General features: G+C 36.2%; 1 protein-coding gene across 1 annotated transcript; it reads left to right on the forward strand.

Annotated features, from left to right (window-relative positions):
• The first annotated feature begins 710 nt into the window (after positions 1-710).
• Positions 711-2,583, forward strand: LOC132269593 (acyl transferase 4). The gene is made up of 2 exons (XM_059770831.1): positions 711-1,156; positions 1,455-2,583. The coding sequence occupies exons 1-2, from the start codon at positions 734-736 to the stop codon at positions 2,412-2,414; spliced, it is 1,383 nt and encodes a 460-aa protein (XP_059626814.1). The 5' UTR covers positions 711-733; the 3' UTR covers positions 2,415-2,583.
• The last annotated feature ends 17,707 nt before the right edge of the window (positions 2,584-20,290 follow it).

Below are 20,290 nucleotides of genomic sequence, written 5' to 3' on the forward strand. Positions count from 1 at the left end.
AATAAATAATTATCAGCTAAGACTTGAAAGTATAAAAGATAAATAGTACCTGATGATTGAGGGCCACGCTGACACTTAAAAATGCCACCAACTGTAACCCTAATAGCAGAACACCACCAAAGTGAATGTATTTCACTCAACTTCCTCTTCTTCTTCTTCTTCTTTCTCTCCCACCTATACATTCCGAAAATTTTAAATTTCTGAACAAACAAATAACTATAAAAAATAATGTCCGTATTCGAGTTCCTCCTCCCCTAAAATGTCATAAAGCTGCTCTAAGTTTTAGAGGGCAGATTTTATTTTATTTTATTTTATTTATTTATTTTTTTTTTCTTTTAACAGGTTTTTGACCACAAATATTCCATAATTGTTACATGTACAAGTTGCATTACAAGCAACCGTGTGGCTAACTTACAAAAATTAGCTTGCTTCATATGACGGGTATAATATATTAATATGTAACATTTATAGCAAGTTATCACACCTAACACCTAACCTAAATAATAATAATAAAAACTATATATATATATGGAGTATCTAAATTGACTTCGAAGCAGCTCAATACCAAACTATATATCTATATAAAGTATAAACTGACTTCGAAGTCAAGCTACTAGTATATAAAAATTTAAAACCGAATAGATACTCTAACTAATGCACTATAAAGAGATATATATATGGGTATTGTAATGCTTGTAATTCCCAGCAGATTAATACATATTAATTGGGCACCATGGATTTTTGTGTGGTGAGATCAAGTAGAGGCCTAGTTCCACCATCTGGGGTGACACCATCAGGCACGCTTGATCTATCAGTGATTGATAGATTAGCAGTGCTAAGATGCAACGCTCGAACGCTGCACGTGTTCCGGCATGGTGTTGGAGCAGTGCATGATGTCATAAGAAATGCCTTGTCCAAGGCATTGATTCCCTACTATCCGCTTGCAGGACGGTTGAATAATGTTTCGAGCCAATCAGGTCAGCTAATTCAGATTGAGTGTTCTGGAGAAGGTGTTTGGTTCGTGGAAGCATCAGCTAATTGTACCCTTGAATCCGTTAATTACTTTGATCATGCACCATCCATCCCCTATGATATGCTTCTTCCTGATCATCCTACCGAAACTACTCAAGCCACAGACGCTCTCGTGCAAATGCAGGTATATAACCATTCCTATTACCAACAGCCAATAATCTAGCAGTGTCAGTTTCTTACTTCCCTTTGGAATTCAAGTCTCAAGAGACCTGTGTGTGAGTACCAACTTAAAAAAAAAAATCCCCTATTATATGCCATAGATCCTCGTAATTAAATCCTGGTAACAAACTCAAATACACCTTATATGCCCTTACAGAGACTTGAACATAGATGTTTTACTTTATAAAGTGAAAAAGTAGTCATATGTAGCCGGAAAAAATAATTATATATAAGCTTGTGTTTTACGTTTGATGATTGATCAGGTGACTCAATTTGCGTGCGATGGATTTGTAATTGGGCTGGTATTCTGCCACAGCATATGTGATGGCTTAGGAGCAGCACAGTTTCTGAATGCGGTGGGGGAGCTGGCTAGGGGTCTTCACCATCCCACCATTGCACCTGCTTGGTGTAGGGACTTTCTTCCACCACCACCACAACCACCGAAAACTGCATTGCCAACTCCTCCTCCTCCTCCTCTGCCCAATTACGGGCTTGAGCATGCCATTATAGACATTACTGCAGATCAGATCAAACAGCTCAAGCAAGAATTTCAAGACTCCACCGGTGGTCAAACTTGCTCGTCCTTTGAAATTGTGGCTGCCACGTTATGGATCCATCGAACTCGAGCAATTCACTTGGATGCTGATGATAATGATCCAAATACACAACTACTCAAGCTTGTCTTCTTTGCGAATTGCCGTCAGCTTATTTTGAACCCACCTCTGCCCCAAGGTTTCTATGGGAACTGCTTCTTTCCGGTCACCGTCTCGGCCTCGAGCCAGACCCTAACAGGAGGATCAGGGTCAGGGTCATCGTCCATTGTTGATGTGGTGAAGCTGATCCAAGAAGCCAAGACTAGGCTAGCAGATGAATTTGGGAAATGGACAAAGCAGCAGCAGCAGCAGCAGCAGCAGCAGGGTGGTGAGCAGCTAAAAAATGAAGATGGTCAAATTCCTGTGGACCCATTTGCACCACCTCTCCTCTACACCACATTGTTTATATCAGAGTGGGGCCGACTGGGTTTCAACCAGATTGACTATGGGTGGGGCCCACCAGTCCACGTTGTTCCAATACAAGGCTCAAGTATCATACCAGTTGGCATTGTTGGGTCACTGCCTTCACCAAAGAAAGGTATCCGTTTGATGACATGGTGTGTCCAAAAGCCCCATCTTCAACCCTTTCTTCATTACATGGATGCCCAATTTCAGATGAATTATCCTTGATCCATGACATATATATGTATATGGTTACAAAATAAATTTAATAATTAACTAATAATGGTTTGCTAAGAATCAAGTATATGAGAGTTGGTTAATTTTGTGTATTGGTTTGTTACGTAAATTAATGAAGTTGAAAAGAAACATGCACCAATGATTCAAACATAAGACAATTAAATCGCCACCCTAACGGGAAAAGAGACCCATGAAGTAATCTCCTTATAATATTACCACTTATGTAGTTTTAAAATTATTTTTTGTTTATTTTATTAATTATCACATAAACACAACTGTTAGTTGATGTATTTGTTATTTATTAAAGTAGTGGCAGCAATTTTATTTGCCTTCGCCGCCATGGGCACGGCGAGCTGGAGCCTTAAGTGACTTAGGCAGTTGCCTAAGGCTACAGTCAATAGAAAATAGAAATGTCCTAAAATTTTAAATTTTCATTATATAAGTTATATTATAATAATTTTTTAATATTATTAAAAACTAATAAAAAGAATTAATGTTGAGCCCCAAATATTTATATCTTAAAATAACTTCTTCTTTTTTTTTCTCTTTTTTCTCTCCTCCTCGTTCACTTTTTTAATAAAACTTTAACCCAAAAAAAAAAATGTAATATTGGGACTCAAAATGACAAATATATATATATATATATATAGGTGCAAAAATCCTGTTTTGGCCTCGATCAGAATCAGTTGAAAGACACTACAGAATTAACACACAAATCACCAGATGGTGGACCGGAGGACAGAGGACCCGAACTGGACGGATCACCGGGCGGTGAAGAAGTGACCAAGTTGGCGGAAGTATACACCCAAAAAAAAAATGTACTCCCTTCCTCCACTATTTTATTTATTTATTTATTATTATTATTATTATTATTTTTTGGATTGTTCTAAAATAATTATTCTAATTTAAAATTCAATGTCTTTCCTTAAAAGTTCATTCTCTAAAAAAAAAAAATCCACGTTTTATGAGACGAAAATAGTATTTGCATTCGAAAATTGTATAATAACACAAAATAAAAGAATTAAACCTCGTGGATGCACCTTTTAAAAAAGCATGTCACGTTAAAATAATTTATGTAACAGGAGGAAAAAAAATTTAAAATTAAAAACTTGTATAATTTGAAGTAATTATTAATAACTTGCAATAAGGCAACGAGGCGTACATCTATTAAGACAACAAACGACTTCCCATACATCAACAAAGTAATAAATATGTGGACCCCACATCAATTCAACTTTTACAACACTTCCCCTTGGGGTCTATCATACTACACTGAGAATATGGCTTGTTAAAATCTTGCTAAGAAAAATCCAGTGGGATAAAAACTAAGCAATCAGACTTCGTTTAGGCCTCAAACAAAAATTTAGAAATAATCAACAGGCCTCTTAATAGATAAGAAAACGCAATTTCGGAGTCCTAAATGACGGTTTTCAACAGAAAACCAGGATGGCCCACAAGCTAAAGCTAGTGGGTTTTTCTCCTTATTAATATTATTGATGAGGATTCAATCAATGTCTTTTCAGTTAGAAAACTGCCTCCTTTGATTTCGAGTTCTCCACATTGTCCTTCTCATGAGTTTTCTCACAAGCTTGAGCCTAATCCACCACCGAATAAACTTGAGTACTTTTTCTTGGGTCCTAATGGAACTACACTGGTCCAAATTGTAAACACAAGTCCGAGCTATGGATGGTGTGCATCCAAGAAGAGTCCCTCCTTGCCTGAACAACAATAATCAACTAGGGTGAGTAATCGAATTACTCAGTAGGACAATGCGTATGCCTATAATATAAAGTTTCAAGGATTTTGCAAGTGTAATATATACAAATACATGTGGATCATGCCCCCCCAATGTCTAGTTTCAAGGATTTTTTTTTTTTTTTTTTAGTTTTATTTTTGTTGGTGTTTCGGGCACTTGCAAACGTGCATTATGTTTTTTTTTTTTTTTTAATCTGAAATTATACCGATTGTGTGTTCTTGACTATATTCCAAATTTTTTTATTATATATATATATATAATAAAAAATTTGGAATATATATTTGTGTATTTTTTATAGTTATTTGTTTGTTCAGAAATTTAAATTTTTCAGAGTGATCTTTTCATAATGTACAGGTGGGAGAGAAAGAAAAAGAGGAAGTTGAGTGACATACAGTCACATTGGTGGTGTTCTGTTATTAAGGTTACAGTTAGTGGCATTTTTAAGTGTCAGCAAAATATCAGGTATTATTTATCTTTTATACTTTTAAGTCTTTGCTGATAATTATTGATTCAAATTTTGTATATACTTTCTTAGCAATTAGTCATTATAAACTCTATTTCTAAAAGACCTGCCCATGGCGCACAATTTCGTACGATAGCTTGACAGTATATAACCCTAATTCATATCATGCCCCCACTAAATTTACCCATAAAACCTCTTGATACAAATGACATTAATGCCACGAAACAATCATTGCCAAAAGCACTACAGTCAAGCACGGATCTGTGAAGGTCTCAGTGGGGGCATGCGCCCCCACTGAATTTTTTTTATATTATATTTTATACCCCAAATTTATACTTTTTTGTATTTATACCCATAAAATTTTGAAATTGCCCCCACTGAAATTATAAAAAAAAAACCTCTTTATGTAAATTTGCTCCCCTCATATGAATTTCTAGATTCGTCCCTGACTACAGTAACAGCGTGACAGTATAGATGGTATTGTTGTCAGAGTTTTGGGATTGGCCGAGATGGTCTGGCCAGACATCTTTCGACCATACCATAACTCTGACAACAATACCATCGATACCGTCACGCTTAAGGCCCTAAATCTTCAATACGAAGAAAACTGACAACTCAAAATCATAGAATCTCAAAATCAAGTCACTTTAATTAAATCAAGGACTCCTCAAAACACCACTATCAAACAAATCACAAACATGAATCTAAAGCCTGACAAGTCTGTGCCCTCTAAGCACAAAAGGAAGAGCATAGCCTGAACACAAGGTGACAAATAGCAGTTACCGTCCCATCCGTCCGATCACGGTCAGTTGAGTGGGGAGGTAGAGGAGTACGTAAACATAACAATTAGCATCTTCCAAGGAAAATATGTGCACCTAACAATGCATGAAACTCGAAATAAGAAGCTACCTACCTCTCAAACATCCTATTAAACGTCTAAGTCCAAAACACGATTAGTGGCAAGGAAGGATGATAAATCACCTCCAAGCACTCGTGACAACATGCAACTTATCTAATGAATGTATAAAATAAAACATATAACAAGATGCAATGGTATACGTGTCATATAAGAGATGCAATAACACATGTGTTACATAAGAAATGCTTTTAAACACGTAAGCATATAAACATATAGGCATATAAATATACATAAATGTTAAAAAGGATGAAACATAAAGCATGATAATGTAAACAACATATAGATCATGCTAAGGTAATTAAGGAATGCTTCTAAACACTTAAGCACATAAGCACGTAAACATGTGAATACATCAAAGTAATTGAAAAAGAAGTATAAAGTAAACCCAAAACCCGTCATCCTAAGGTATTTGAATCTAGACACTCTAATACCACTTGTGACGGCCTGAATTCTAAAAACCCAGTGTGTCAGCGAGTAACCCAGAACTTGACCCGATATCGAGTCCGAAATGCTGAAGCAAGAAAAGAGAAGAGTCTCTAAAGGTGGATACTACCTCTAAGATAACAAAATGACCTCCTAAGAGATCACAAGTCTTGAGTAGAAAACGAATACGGATGTGAAATAACAGAGAAGGTCACTAAAGACGAGTGCCACCTCTAGGACGAAGGAAGATCCTCAAACGAGGTAACGATACCCAATATGGAACCAAATGCGGAAGTTAAGGTCATAAAGGTCAGATAGTACCCTCCGGCACCGATGGCATTCAAGGAAACATGAACTAGGTCAAACTAGGTCATAGTTGCCATAAGATGGCTTATACAAGGTCAAAAGCGTAAAATGAAGAATATTATCATTTAATGTACGCACATATATTTTGTATTAAGTGTCTAGTACGATTAGTTTCATATTTGATGCTAGGCCTGGATACGTATCTTATAACAATGCCATGATAATAGTGGTTGTTAATGTTTCAGTATTCGTGAGGATGTGGTACAATGATTTCATTTTTCTTCATATATTGATAAGCTGATGTCTACAACTATGAAGCATGTTCAATTTTGGCTATTCTATAAATTAGAATGTGACGTCCATTGAGCTCAGTAATAATTTGACACTTACTATTTTTATTTTAATAAAGTTATATAACTTTTATCTTATTTTAAAAATATTTAAGCATCTATAAACTTTAGATGATTTCTCTCTAAATTTAATGAAAAATAAATTATGGTTATGTTTCGTCATTATGAAACAAGTAATGGGTTAAATGTTGATAAAAATTAAAATTCAAATTGAGATTTTTTTATTATTATTATTTCATAATGAAAAGTAAAACAATTCATAATAAAAAATAAATTAAAATATTGCCTTATATAAACTACAACATGTCTCTTTATGGACGAAGAATTAGAACTTTTCCAAATTTAAGAAACCTTAATTGTTTAGTAACGAAATTATGAGTCTCCTCTCTGCTCCCAATGCCTCCGATGCCTCCTCGAGCCTATTTGTGCCCTCGAGCCGATCTGTTTCCAAAGGTGTCTCAGCTCTATCAATGCAACCAATGCTTGTGATTATGCCAATGTCATGATAGCCTAATCAACCCCACGACCTCTGTAAAGTGATGCATTTGTGACCACAAAGGTCTAAACTTATAACTTGTATAGTCAGGACATGAAATTAATGGAAGTGATAATCAAGTTCTTATTCTAAAGTCTTAGGTTGAATTAATGTTAATGATACAATTATGATTCACTACTTGATGCATTTATTCATTTTTCGTAACCTATGTTGTGAGTTAGAACAGGGACATTAGGGTCAAAAATGACCAAAGGGGTTCGGGAATAGTTTCTGGGACAAAAGGGGCAAGGACTCCATTTTATGGGAAACCTCGTGCACTCGAAACAGGTGTTTAAGCACTGGTCCGGCACTTGGGGCTGCGCACGTAAGAGGACACCCATGGGTGTCCTATGAGTGCTCGTAGGGCACCCCGCGAGCGATCGTTATTGGATCCTAAGCACCAATTTTTTTTTTTATTTATTATTATTATTATTATTATTATTGGGCCCTAGCTTCATTATGTGGGTTCTACTGGGTATTTGAGAGGCTGGGGTTCCATGTTGCCGGGAAACCAGAGGAGTGGTCGGAAATGACATTTTTGCCATTTTTAGCCCTAAATCGGGCAACCTTGAACTAAGTTGATTTCTTTCATTTCTAAATGATCTCAAGTGACCACATATGGCCTATAAGAAAATTAAAAAATCCCCCAGGCAATGAACGGTAAAAAAAAAATCGATTTACCTTTGTAACCCTAAATGACCCGAATAGTGACGGGGTTGATTTTCTCGTTCAAAAGCGATTTAAAATTGTTAGAATTGACCTTTAAGACTTCATTTAGACTTTTAATACCTTGTACGGGTTATATAGACCATTTTACCCTTGGGTGTTTACGAGTCGGGACCTAGTTAGCGATCCGGATCTCCTGGTTTGGGTCGTTACAGATTTGGTATCAGAGCAGAGTTCGAATACCTTTCGGACGATGGGTAGCGGCTTACCTAGACGGGGTAAAAAGTTAACTTGCATTGACTGCATATTTCGTGCTTAAATGTTTAATGTTTTGAGAAACATGCTTACTTGTTATTTTCTTATTTGTTTAAATGTTGAAAGGTATTTGAAATTTAAAAGCATGTATATAAAACATGGTAAGGACAAGAAACAAGCACGGTTTGTGCAAACATGTTTTATATGGTAATGTGACAGCTAGGCGAGCATTGGCTATACAAGCGTGTGTTTTATAGAAGGATGACGATGATGAATGGGATGTTTAATTTCACATAATGAACTAATAGGCACGTTATTTAAATTGATGTGATAGGATACGGCTGTTTCAAGGTATAGGTTCCGGTTATTTTATATATATAAGTAGTCTTCCACCAAATCTTTGCGTCTCCCATGAAATTGTAAGTAACCAATATAATCTTCAACCTATCCGACAGTAGCTCCATAGCATTAAAATGTTTCTCCACCCTATTGATGTAGTTATCCTCCATTAGCGGATCTGGACCGCCCTCAAGGTCGGTATCAACTTCACAGACCTGGAAATGTAGTCAAGAATCTTCTTCGACTCACTCTTCTTTGGGAGTGGTGCCGGTTGTGACACAACTTGTGACGAAGACACCACTGTAGCCCAAAGAACTTCCTGCAACACCGTGGTTAGGGTTTGTCTAACTTGATCTTTGTCCACTTGAATAGGCGACTCAATATTCCTCCTAGTTTGTCCCCCTCTAGGTAGGACCAAATCACGCAATAGCATATCTTCCTAGGGTTGTTCCTCAACCTTCTCCATGGGATTAGAGCTAGAATTCTCTCCAGTATCCCTTCGCGGTGGCATAACGCTATAAAAATGAGAAAACGGGTTTAAAATGATAACACTAAAGTCTGCCCGAGAACGAAGTCCTCACATAAATGACTCCACATTTAATGATAATATTACGCTTCATTTTAATTCTGTAAATGTATATGATAAATTATGTTTAATTCTAGAAATGAGGAATTTGTTGGATTTTCAGCGTAATATAACTAATATTATCATCAATTTTTTTTATGTGGATTTTTCATATCAGATTATGTAATACCCATAGTTTTTAAAAGGATATAAGAAGGGAATTAATTATTTATTTTATTGTATTTTAGGTATTTACGTGGCTATGTATTTGTGTGGCTTCATGTTATATGCCTATTTGTTTTAATTACTTATGTGATTTATTTGACTTAATTGGGTGCTAGGGTTTTGATTAATTGGGTGTTAAATGATGTGTGGTTTAATTGTAATTATTAGTTAGGATTAAATGAAGTAATTACTTTATTGTAATACCCCTAATTTTAAAAGGATAGTCTTAGTATTTTTATTAATTATTTTAAAGAGTGTTCTCGATTCTTTAAATGATTTTCTTGACTATTTGTTAATTGTTTATATGATTTAATTAATTATGTATTGGGTTTTCTTGTAATAAATAGTTAGGAATTTAAATGTTTTGAATGGTTACTTATTTTATTTTAATTCATTTTATTTTAGGGTTATGGATAGTAGTCATGGGCCAACCAATTGAGTTTCATGGACTACTTGGATAAGGGATTTAATGGGTACGAATAATTACCCATGGATAGTGGATATATATATATATATATATATATATAGAATATTTAGAAAAAGTTCTTTGGAGATAATCTAGTATATTTGGAGATAATCTAGTGTATTTATTTTATTTAGATAAGAATAATATACATAGATTATACGTAAATTATATTTTTAGTTACTTTTTAGTTTTTTTATTTTTTATTTTTTCTTTATTATTTGGATGTGGATTGAGAAAAGGAATAGGGTTTATATGTAGCCTATATATATGTCTCTATAGGGTTGGAAAAGATGTTAGAAAATATATCACGTATATTATTTTAGAGAGAGAGAGAAAGAATGAGAAAGGAGGAAGAGGAAGAGGAAGAAGAAGAAAGAGGCTAGGGTTTTATCAAATCCTAAAGGCAAGTTCTCTGTTCTACACTTCTAACCTATATGTCTCTAGTATAATTTTAGGGATGTTTAAAAGATTAATTGAAATTGAAATCCATGTTTTAATTGATCTAGAACTAGGTTTTATAAATCTTTTTTGTTCATCGTTGTTCTTGTGTAAACTGTTAAATTCATGATTTGATTTGATTATTTTGTGAATTTGTTGCATGCTTCATATGATATTTTTTTTTTATCTGTATATGGATGGAACGTAGAAACATGCCTAGGATTCCTGAAACAAATAAAGATTTAATGCACAGTTGAGATTCTGGGTTGATTCACGTAACAGTGTTCGGACCGCTGTTACAGTGCTCGAGCCTTGGGGGCAAAGCTCGAGCCTTGGGATGAAAAGCTCGAACAATTGGTTGTGAAGCTCGAGCAACTGGCTGTAAAGCTCGAGCATTTGGGATGTAAAGCTCGAGCCTGAGAAGGAAAGCTCGAGCAATTGGGATAAAGAGCTCGAGCCTGAAATAAGATGCTCGAGCCTTGGACAGGGTGCTCGAGCAATTGAGACAAAAGCTCGAGCCTTACCTGGTAAAGTCTCGGAAACAGCGTTGTTTTATTGTTAGATAAAATTTGTGAAGTCTTAAATATCCAATAAAGACTAGGGATGATTTAATTAAATTTTAAACAAAGTATGGAGAATGCTTAAGTGATTATATAGCAAAATATAGCAATTTGTTTAAAATTCAGTATGTGTAGGATATGTGACATAGGAAACTTAAATAAATTATAAATTGTCATATTTTGTGTTAGCATGATATAATCTTATTGTTATGTTTAACTTTGGATTATTTGATGTACTCCTAAAATTATTACATCAATTGTTGGATTGCGTGGATTAAGTGTACCAGTATAGGATGATGGCACTCTAGGGATGGATTAACTTATAAGTTAAGTCTTACCTATTATATAAAGGAACGAATTACCTAAAAATTTGAGTCCTACTTATATTTGTGTCAGGTAAACTGGATTATTGGATACTTATACTTATGTCGTGTCAAGGCAATAAGCAGTTGAATGGCACTACTTTGGTTAGGATGGAGTTTAAATATATAGTTATGATACCTCGAGATGAGCTTGAGTCTCAGGATTGATGGTTGGGGGGCGTATATGCATTGGGATGCATAACTGGTTATGATGGTTGGAGGTGTACCCTGTTAGGTTTAGGTAAACATGCCTACTTCGGGTGCGTTTCGCATGTTGCCTCTATTCAGGTTGAGACCGACCTGTAATCCAGTGAGAGTCCTTTAGTGTGGATATATATATATATTTATGGATGATATAGTTATTGCATGGGTTAGCTATGGATGTATAGTTTTTCGGTCTCTGTTTGGGTTGTCGTGGAAAGAACTTGTTCGTGGATTTGACACACTTTTATATTTTTCAGGTGCTCGTCAGTTCCAGACCTAGAGTTGGTTCGTGCTGAGCAGAGACAGTCCACATCATTCCTCCGGTTCTATGTAGGACTCTATCTATGTTTTAGTTTCTGATTATGGTTGGTTTCAGATTGATTCAGTTGGATGATCATCAGGGGTCCACTAGATGGATTCCCAAGTTGTAATGGTATAAGGTTTTAGATAATTCATTTGGAGATTTTATTATTTAGTTTTCTTTTCTGCTAGAGTTGGTTTGTGCTGAGCAGAGACAGTCCACATCATTCCTCCGGTTTTATGTAAGACTCTATCTATGTTTTAGTTTCTGATTATGGTTTTTTTAGATTGATTCAGTTGGATAATCATCAGGGGTCCACTAGATGGATTCCCAAGTTGTAATTGTATAAGGTTTTGGATAATTCATTTGGAGATTTTATTATTTAGTTTTCTTTTATGCTATTTATTTATTCTTAGTTCTTTCTTTTGTATTCTGTATTCATTTATATACTTAATTGTTTGGCATCCCTCGGATCTGTGCTCGAACTTGATCACCCGTGGCTCTAGAATCGAGGGGTGTCACAGTTGGTATTAGAGCACTCCAGGTTCAGTGTATCTAAGATTTTATCGTATAAGACTTTCGCGTAGCGTATTCTCTTGTTTAGAACTTAAGTTTAGGACTCGTTGTTTTCCTTTATGGTCCATTTAAAAATCGTGCTGATGTCTGTCTTTCTGTGTTTACAAAATGGATAACGCTATAAGAGGATAGAACACACAAGGAAACTGACGGCAAATGAGAGCGGCATGTAGGCAACAGTATCTCCTATGGCGTCAGCAAATGGATGAGGAGCAGCAATTATCTGGGTTTCAGGATAATGATGGTCAGTTGCACGAAGAACAGGAGGTAGTTCAGTAGACTCAGGGTCAAAGAGGAGATCCAGAGTATCCTCCTCATCTCAATGACCTCATTGCTCGGGCTATAGAAACAGGGGTAACAACTACACTTCGGAATCAACCACAGGTTTAGTAGGCACTTATACCAGCACCTGTGATTCCGACTGATCCTTAGGAAAATGCCAGGAGTTCTTTCACAAAGGGGAGCCCACCTGAGTTTTTAAGCTCCACCGATGCGAAAATAGTTCATCAATGGAAGAAGGATATTGAGCGACATCTTTGAATGGTTTTAATGCACGGAGGTTCATAAGCAGATGCTTGCTACCTTCAAACTGGTCGGAGATGCACTGCAGTGGTGGGAGTCAGTTACCACTGCAGATGAGAGAACTTCATTGACTTATGATTAATTCAGTGCTCGCTTTAATGAGATATACTTTCCATATGCAGTCAGGACAGCTATGAAGACAGAGTTCCTTAATCTATAGTAAGGGAATATGACAGTGGCAGAGTATGAGCAGCAGTTCACGCGTTTATCTCTTTTTGCACCAGAAGAGGTGGATACAGAGGAGAAGAAACGCAATAGTTTTGTTAAGGGACTGATATGGTCTATTAAGCAATCTATTACCGGTAGTCTAGCCTACACTACATATGCTCAGGTGGTAGACGCCGCTTTACAGCAGTATCAGTTGATCGTGGACTTCATACAGGCTAAGGGTGAGAAGTGGGGTAACAGAGACTTTGCTAATCAATCAGCTGAGAAAGGGAATGGCAATGGACACCGACAGAATGACAAGTGCAAATTCCAAGGACAACAGTCTTGGAAGAAACATAAGGATGGTTCAAATATTCACAAGAATGAGGTACCTGTTCAGAGGCAACAGGATGGGGGACCACAGGCAGGACAAGGTCAGCCACAGGCTAACCGACAACGGAGACCATTTGGCACTTTTCAGGGTAATTGTTATACTTGTGGAGAGTTTGGTCATATTTCCAGGCAGTGTCCTAAAGCAGGACAGGGACAGTATGTGCAGCAAGGACAAAGGGCACCAGTACCTTTACGTGCTCCAAAGGTTCCACGAATTCAGGGATAGACATATCCAGCTTTACCAGCATCGCCACAGCCTCAGGGATAGGGACCGCAGCAGTTGCATTATGGCAGGGTGTATAACCCCATGCCACAGAATATTCAGGCACCTCAGGCTGTTGAGGGTATGTTTCTTATTCATGGTTCACAGGGACGTGTTTTATTTGATATGGGTGCTACTCATTCATTTGTGTCTAAATATTTTGTTGCATTATCTGGGATGACGACGCGAGTTTGCGAAAATCCTCAGGGTATTTCTACACCTTTAGGCAATACTACCATTTTACATGAGAGTGATGAGTCTGTGACACTAGATATTGGTAGACTCAGATTTTTAGTCAATCTATTGGTCTTGGACATGCACACTTATGATGTGATACTTGGGATGGATTGGTTATCTCATTACCATGCCCAAGTCAATTGTTATGATAGGTCTGTTGTTTTTACCATACCTAGTCAGGATATGTACGTTGTCACTATGTCACGTTCTAACGGGGTCACTAGCACTTATTTGTTCTATATGGAAGAGGAAACGGAGGAAGAGATTACTGTGTCATTAAATAGCATACCGATTGTACAGGAATTTCCAGATGTTTTTCAAGAGATTCCAGGGTTGCCACCTAGTCGAGAGATAGACTTTGTGATTGACTTAGCTCCAGGCACTACGCCTATTGCTAAAGTACCATACAGGATGGCACCAGTGGAGATGCGAGAGCTGAGAGAGTAGATTCAGCAATTACTCAGCCATGGTTTCATTCGTAGGAGTACTTCACCCTAGGGAGCACCAGTTTTGTTTGTGAAGAAGAAAGATGGTTTGCTTCGCCTGTGTATAGATTACAGGGAATTGAACAAAGTGACTATTCGGAACAAGTACCCTCTACCTAGGATCGATGATCTTTTTGATCAGTTGAAGGGAGCTACGTACTTCTCTAAAATTGATCTGCGTTCTAGATATCATCAACTTCGGGTTAGGGAGAAGGATGTTCTTAAGACAACATTTCTCACTAGATATGGATCTTATGAGTTTCGTGTCATGCCATTCGGATTGACGAACACACCAGCAGTCTTCATGGATTTAATTAACAGAGTCTTCAGAGCTTACTTAGATCAATTTGTCATCATCTTTATTGATGATATTTTGATTTATTTTAAGTCAGAGGACAATCATGCTGCATAGTGTTACAAACGCTTCGTGAATATCAGTTATATGCCAAGTTCAAGAAGTGTGAATTTTGGCAAAAAGAAGTGAAGTTTCTCGGTCACGTAGTGTCAGAAAGGGGAATAGTAGTTGATCCAGCCAAGGTTTCAGCAGTGGTGGAGTGGGGACAGTCTACTACACCTACCGAGATTCGAAGTTTCCTCGGATTAGCAGGATATTATCGTAGGTTCATTCAGGGGTTCACCAAGATAGTAGAACCATTCACTCATTTGACTAAGAAGGGTGTACAGTTCGTATGGGATGAACACTGTCAGAAAGCTTTTGCTGAGCTAAAGAGCAAATTGATTTCTGCACCGGTTCTGTCTACACCACAGAGCGGGATAGAGTATCTTGTCTACACAGATGCTTCTTTGCAAGGTCTTGGGTGTGTTTTGATGTAGGAGGAATAACCAATTTCGTATAGATCTCGTAAACTGAAACCTCATAAGCTTAATTATCCAATACATGATTTAGAGTCGGCTCTCTAATGGAGAGAGCCGGCTCCCTCATGGATGGAGCCGGCTCTCCCCAAAAGATAGCCGGCTCCCATAAAAGCAAAACCTGCTCCATTGATTTTGGAGCATGCTCCATTGCTAGGGCTTTACTTGGGATGCAAAATTTGGCTACTGTTTGGGATTTTGGGATTCCAGTGATGGTTAGTTGATGATGGGGTTTTAAAATAATATTAATTGACATATTTAAATCCCAGGAAGCATAATTTACATGCATATGCTAAGGATTGGAAACAATATGAAATTTTATATAATGGAGAGAGCCGGCTCCCTCATGGATGGAGCCGGCTCTCCCCAAAGGATAGCCGGCTCCCATAAAAGCAAAACTTGCTCCATTGATTTTGGAGCATGCTCCATTGCTAGGGCTTTACTTGGGATGCAAAATTTGGTTACTGTTTGGGATTTTGGGATTCCAGTGATGGTTAGTTGATGATGGGGTTTTAAAATAATATTAATTGACATATTTAAATCCCAGGAAGCATAATTTACATGTATATGCTAAGCATTGGAAACAATATGAAATTTTATATAAATTTGCATATGGTTATTTGATAATTTAATTGCTTAAATTTCTTCTAGCAATTTCAATGGATATTATATGATTTTGATCATGTATTAGTAGTAGAATATGCTCAGTTAATTACCTGATTTTTATTATGCTAAGGATTTAATCAGTATGAAATTCTAATTGAATTTGCATGGTGATAATAGAAGAATTAATTGCTTAAGATTAACTTAACAATTTATATAAATATTATGATTTTAATCATATATTGGATGCATAATGTGATCATGTACTTATCTGATTTCTATTACACTTATTGATGTATTTATATTATTGCATCAACTATGGATTTATTTGATGTATTACTTTACCTATTACATTATTTATGGATCATATGCATGGTATGCACCAGTATGGGATTGTGACATTTTAGGGACGGATTAACCAAAGAAGTTAAGTCCTACCTATTTTATATAAGGAAATAGATTAACTAAAAAAGTTAAGTCCTACTTATATTCGTGTCAAGTCAACTGAACAAGTTAAATGACCTATTTGGATTATTTATGGATGGATAGGATACACATATAATTATGGTGCCATAATATGAGCTTGAGTCTTAGAATTATGGTTAGGTTGCGTATATTGCCTAGGATGGATAATTGGATATAGTAGATATCTGGGTGCCCTGGTAGGTCTAGGTATTCATGCCCACTTTATGTGCGATTTGCATGTTGCTTTCTATTCAGGTTGAGACAGACCTATAGTCCAGTGAGCGTCCTATAGTGTGTATCTATATATATACGGACTACTAGTTATTGTTAGATTGACTAGGATGTGTACGTATATCGAATCTCTACTTGGATTGTAATAGAGTAGAACTTGTTTGTGGGCCTGACCCACCATTATTTTTCTGGTGTTCGTCAGGAATAGGGATTGTTCGTGCTGAGCAGGGATCGTCTACATCATTCTTCCGAATTATCTACATAGGAGTTTCCTTTTTGATTTAGAATCTAGTTATAGACAGTTGTTTACTATTGATTATTGGTTTGAGATTTTCTAGGGGTCCACACAGTATGGATTCCCAAGTTGTATTATTGGAGGATTAATTATATCAGAATAATTTAATATTTAATGGAATTTTATTCTGAGGTTTCAATTAATGGATTATCATTTTAGTTTTCTTTCAGAAATTATTTATTTATTTATTTATCATGTTTGTATTCTGTGTTCGATTATTGCCGATTTATTTTTGATATCCTCAAGTATTCGGGCGTGGGCCTAGCCAACCCGCATCCGAAAATCCGGGGGGTATCAAAAATTATAGCCAAAAATTTTAAACACCAAGCATATATATATATATATATATATATATATATATATATATATATATATTCACAGATTTTCAAAATTGCAAAACACATATATAATCTCAGTCACAATTTCAAACGTCATTACAGAACATTCTCCAACATTACAATAGCCCATACTTCATTTTCATAGCCCATCCTCCTTTTTCACATCACAGACTATATATACACAAAATCATTCATTTTTTTTAGTTCAAAATATTCAATTAAATTATTAAAAATCACAAGGTTTATTACTCATTCATTTTGGGTGTTTCTCATTGTTTTTGATGTTGTGATATCTCAGGCCAAACCTCGGTCTTTTGCTCTCAATCTGCTCTTTTCTTTTCTAGGCTTCGTCTCCTGCCAATTCTCGGCCAAGGAGATAACGATCACTCCTTGCCGCCAACCAATTCTATAATTTCCAGTCATCTTCTCTAGCAAATCTCAGGCCGTCATCTTATCGTTCTCAGCCATTTCCCTGGCCGAAGCTTTCTATCTCTCTCGAATTTTTTTCCTTTTCCTCTGCTATTCTATCTATCTTTCAAGTAAGTCCTCCTTCAGGCGAGTTTTTCTCTATCTGTCCTCTTAAGACTCATAAGTATTTCACCTTGAGTGTTAAGGCTTTAGGTTAAATTTATTAGCATGCTTTGATTAGTTTTGTTATTGTAAATGTATAAATAGTTTAGAAGCATGACTTGCTTCATTTTGGACATGTAATGTAAACTTAAATGTCTTACATTGATTCTACTTTGACATATGTGTAATGAGGCCAATGACCAAACAGTTTTGATGTTTTAAACCTGGAATCATGCCTCATTAAGCATAGATTTTCGCGTAAAAATGTGGGATCACGTAGATAAGATCCCTGACATCATAGGATCATGTAGATAAGGTCCCCATAATCATGAGATCAAGTAGATTTTGAAATCACAAATAGTGTTTAAATGAGTAAAGATTGAATCTTTGAATGGAAATACTTTTACTCTATGCTTTGTGTGGATTTACGGGGTCATTAAGAGGTGTATCTTAGACACCTCCTACTGAGCGGTTGTGCTCACCCCATTATATTACTATGCTCACCCTATTAATCATGGGATCAAGTAGATTTTGAAGTCACGAAGAATGTTTAAATGAGTAAAGATTAAATCTTTGAACTAAGATATTTTTACTCTATGCTTTGTGTGGATTGACGGGGCCATTAGGAGGTGTGTCTTAGACACCTCCTACTGAGCAGTTGTGCTCATCCCATTATATTATTATTTTCAAGTCGCGGGAAGGAAGTGTCAGCGTCATTAGCCTCTCTCACTAGGACCACTGTGCACGTGGCACAATATTGAGAATCCTTCATTAAAAAATGTATAAATGTGTACTGCTACTAAGAGTTCTATTACATCCTTTTAAAAGAACTTACAGCTTTTCATAAACCATATTCAAATAGTTGCTCAATAAGGGTAACACATATTCCGGTAAGAGTGTATGGTTTTCAGTGAGCCTAGAAAATGCAGTAGAATGTCTTTGTAGGCCACCTCTCCTACCTGGTCGAAGATCTCAAAAGGTCCAATAAAGCGTGGCAACAACTTGCCACTCTTCCCGAACCTCATCAACCCCTTCCGCGGAAAAACCCGAAGAAAAATGTAAAATAATTAAACCTTTGTTTACCTAATATAAGAGGAAAAAAAAAAAAAAAAAAAAACTATTATTATAAACTACCCTTCAAAGTCTAAAATATTCACAAAAATATTAATCTAAATCTCGAGCCCAACCTGGGGAGGCCTAAACCCTTTAGATTACTCGATAACTGAAATTTTAAAAATTTGAGAATTTTGACCTTCTATACCTTTGTGTCCAAGGCAATTTTCTCGTCACTGTTTCTCAACTTGGATATCAACCACTTTACCACTCCTCAATGTAGTAACAGGCTGGACTTGTATGTTGTTATTTAAAGTTAAATTTTACCACAAAAAATTAGAGTATGCTAAAAATCATTTACAGTTTGTTTGCACATATGATGTTACTTACAATTTCGTTGGTCTGACATTCCTTAATAAAATGATTATTGCTAAAATCGATCAGAGGAAGGGTTCGATCAATCTGATGGATGCAACCGTGCATACCACTGGAAGACAACGAAAAATAATAACGTTAGACTCAAGAATCATCTAATTCGGAGTCCAGATGAAGAAAATATGGAATCTCGAAATTTCATAAAAAGTCTAGTGACTTAAAAGGTACCTTGATTGAGGTATTTTCATTCAAAGATTCTAATTTTACTCATCAAAACACTCTTCGTGACGTCAAAGGGAACTTATTCACTCTTCAGACATCCCCAATCTATCACAGATTCTCCAATAGATCCACCACCTGCACCACCACCAGTTGCACCACATGCACCACCGGTTATACCACCTACACCACCAGCTGTGCCACCTGCTCCTTGGACTCTGAATGACTACTTTGATCCTATCATAACCAATCTACCCAATACAAAACCGTAAGGCAACAAGAAAAGAAATAAATAATCAAATAAATAAATAATTAAAGAGCTTGCTGACCGTTCTGTCAGGCAACCGAGAGGTATTGTTGAAGATGTATTCATAAAAGTAGACAAGTTCTATTTTTTAGTCGATTTCTTTGTCTTTACACCTAATACCCTAAAGCCGTCAGGAGCGAGCTTGGGAACCGACGTTATTGCTTGGGACCTTTGTGAGCAATTCTTGAAACTCTTATAGCTTAATTGTTCACTTCTTTATATGCTTGAGAGATAGTACTTGTCTAGGCTAATTACATTGTTATATTTATGTCCATGTGAAGTTGCGAAGTGTGTTTTAATGAGTAAAGATTGAATCTTTGAATGAAAATACCTCAATCAAGGTACATTTTAAGTCACTAGACCTTTTTAATATATAAAGATTGAATCTTTGAAAGAAAATGAGACTAAAACGGGACTTTTTGGAAAAAGTTTGTAAAGAAACCTCCCTTAAAAATGAGTCCTCAGATCAACCATGATCCAAACGAAAAATAAAAAGTAACGTAAAATGACCAAAATGCCCATTTACAAGAATTTTTTAATCTGGTAAATAAAGACTATTATTTACCACATGGTTTGTTACCGCATGCAATTTAACTTTGTAAAAAGTATTTCTAAGTTGCAGGATTAATTCTAATTAAGTCATAATTCATCCCAGACACCAAACCCTTTTCATTGAGTAACCAGGAATCATGCCTCATTAAGCATAGATTTTCGCGTAAAAAG

Source organism: Cornus florida, unplaced genomic scaffold (assembly GCF_030987335.1).
Source record: "Cornus florida cultivar Cherokee Brave unplaced genomic scaffold, ASM3098733v1 CherokeeBrave_3.0.0_Hap2_Chr08, whole genome shotgun sequence".
Classification (NCBI taxonomy): Eukaryota; Viridiplantae; Streptophyta; class Magnoliopsida; order Cornales; family Cornaceae; genus Cornus; species Cornus florida.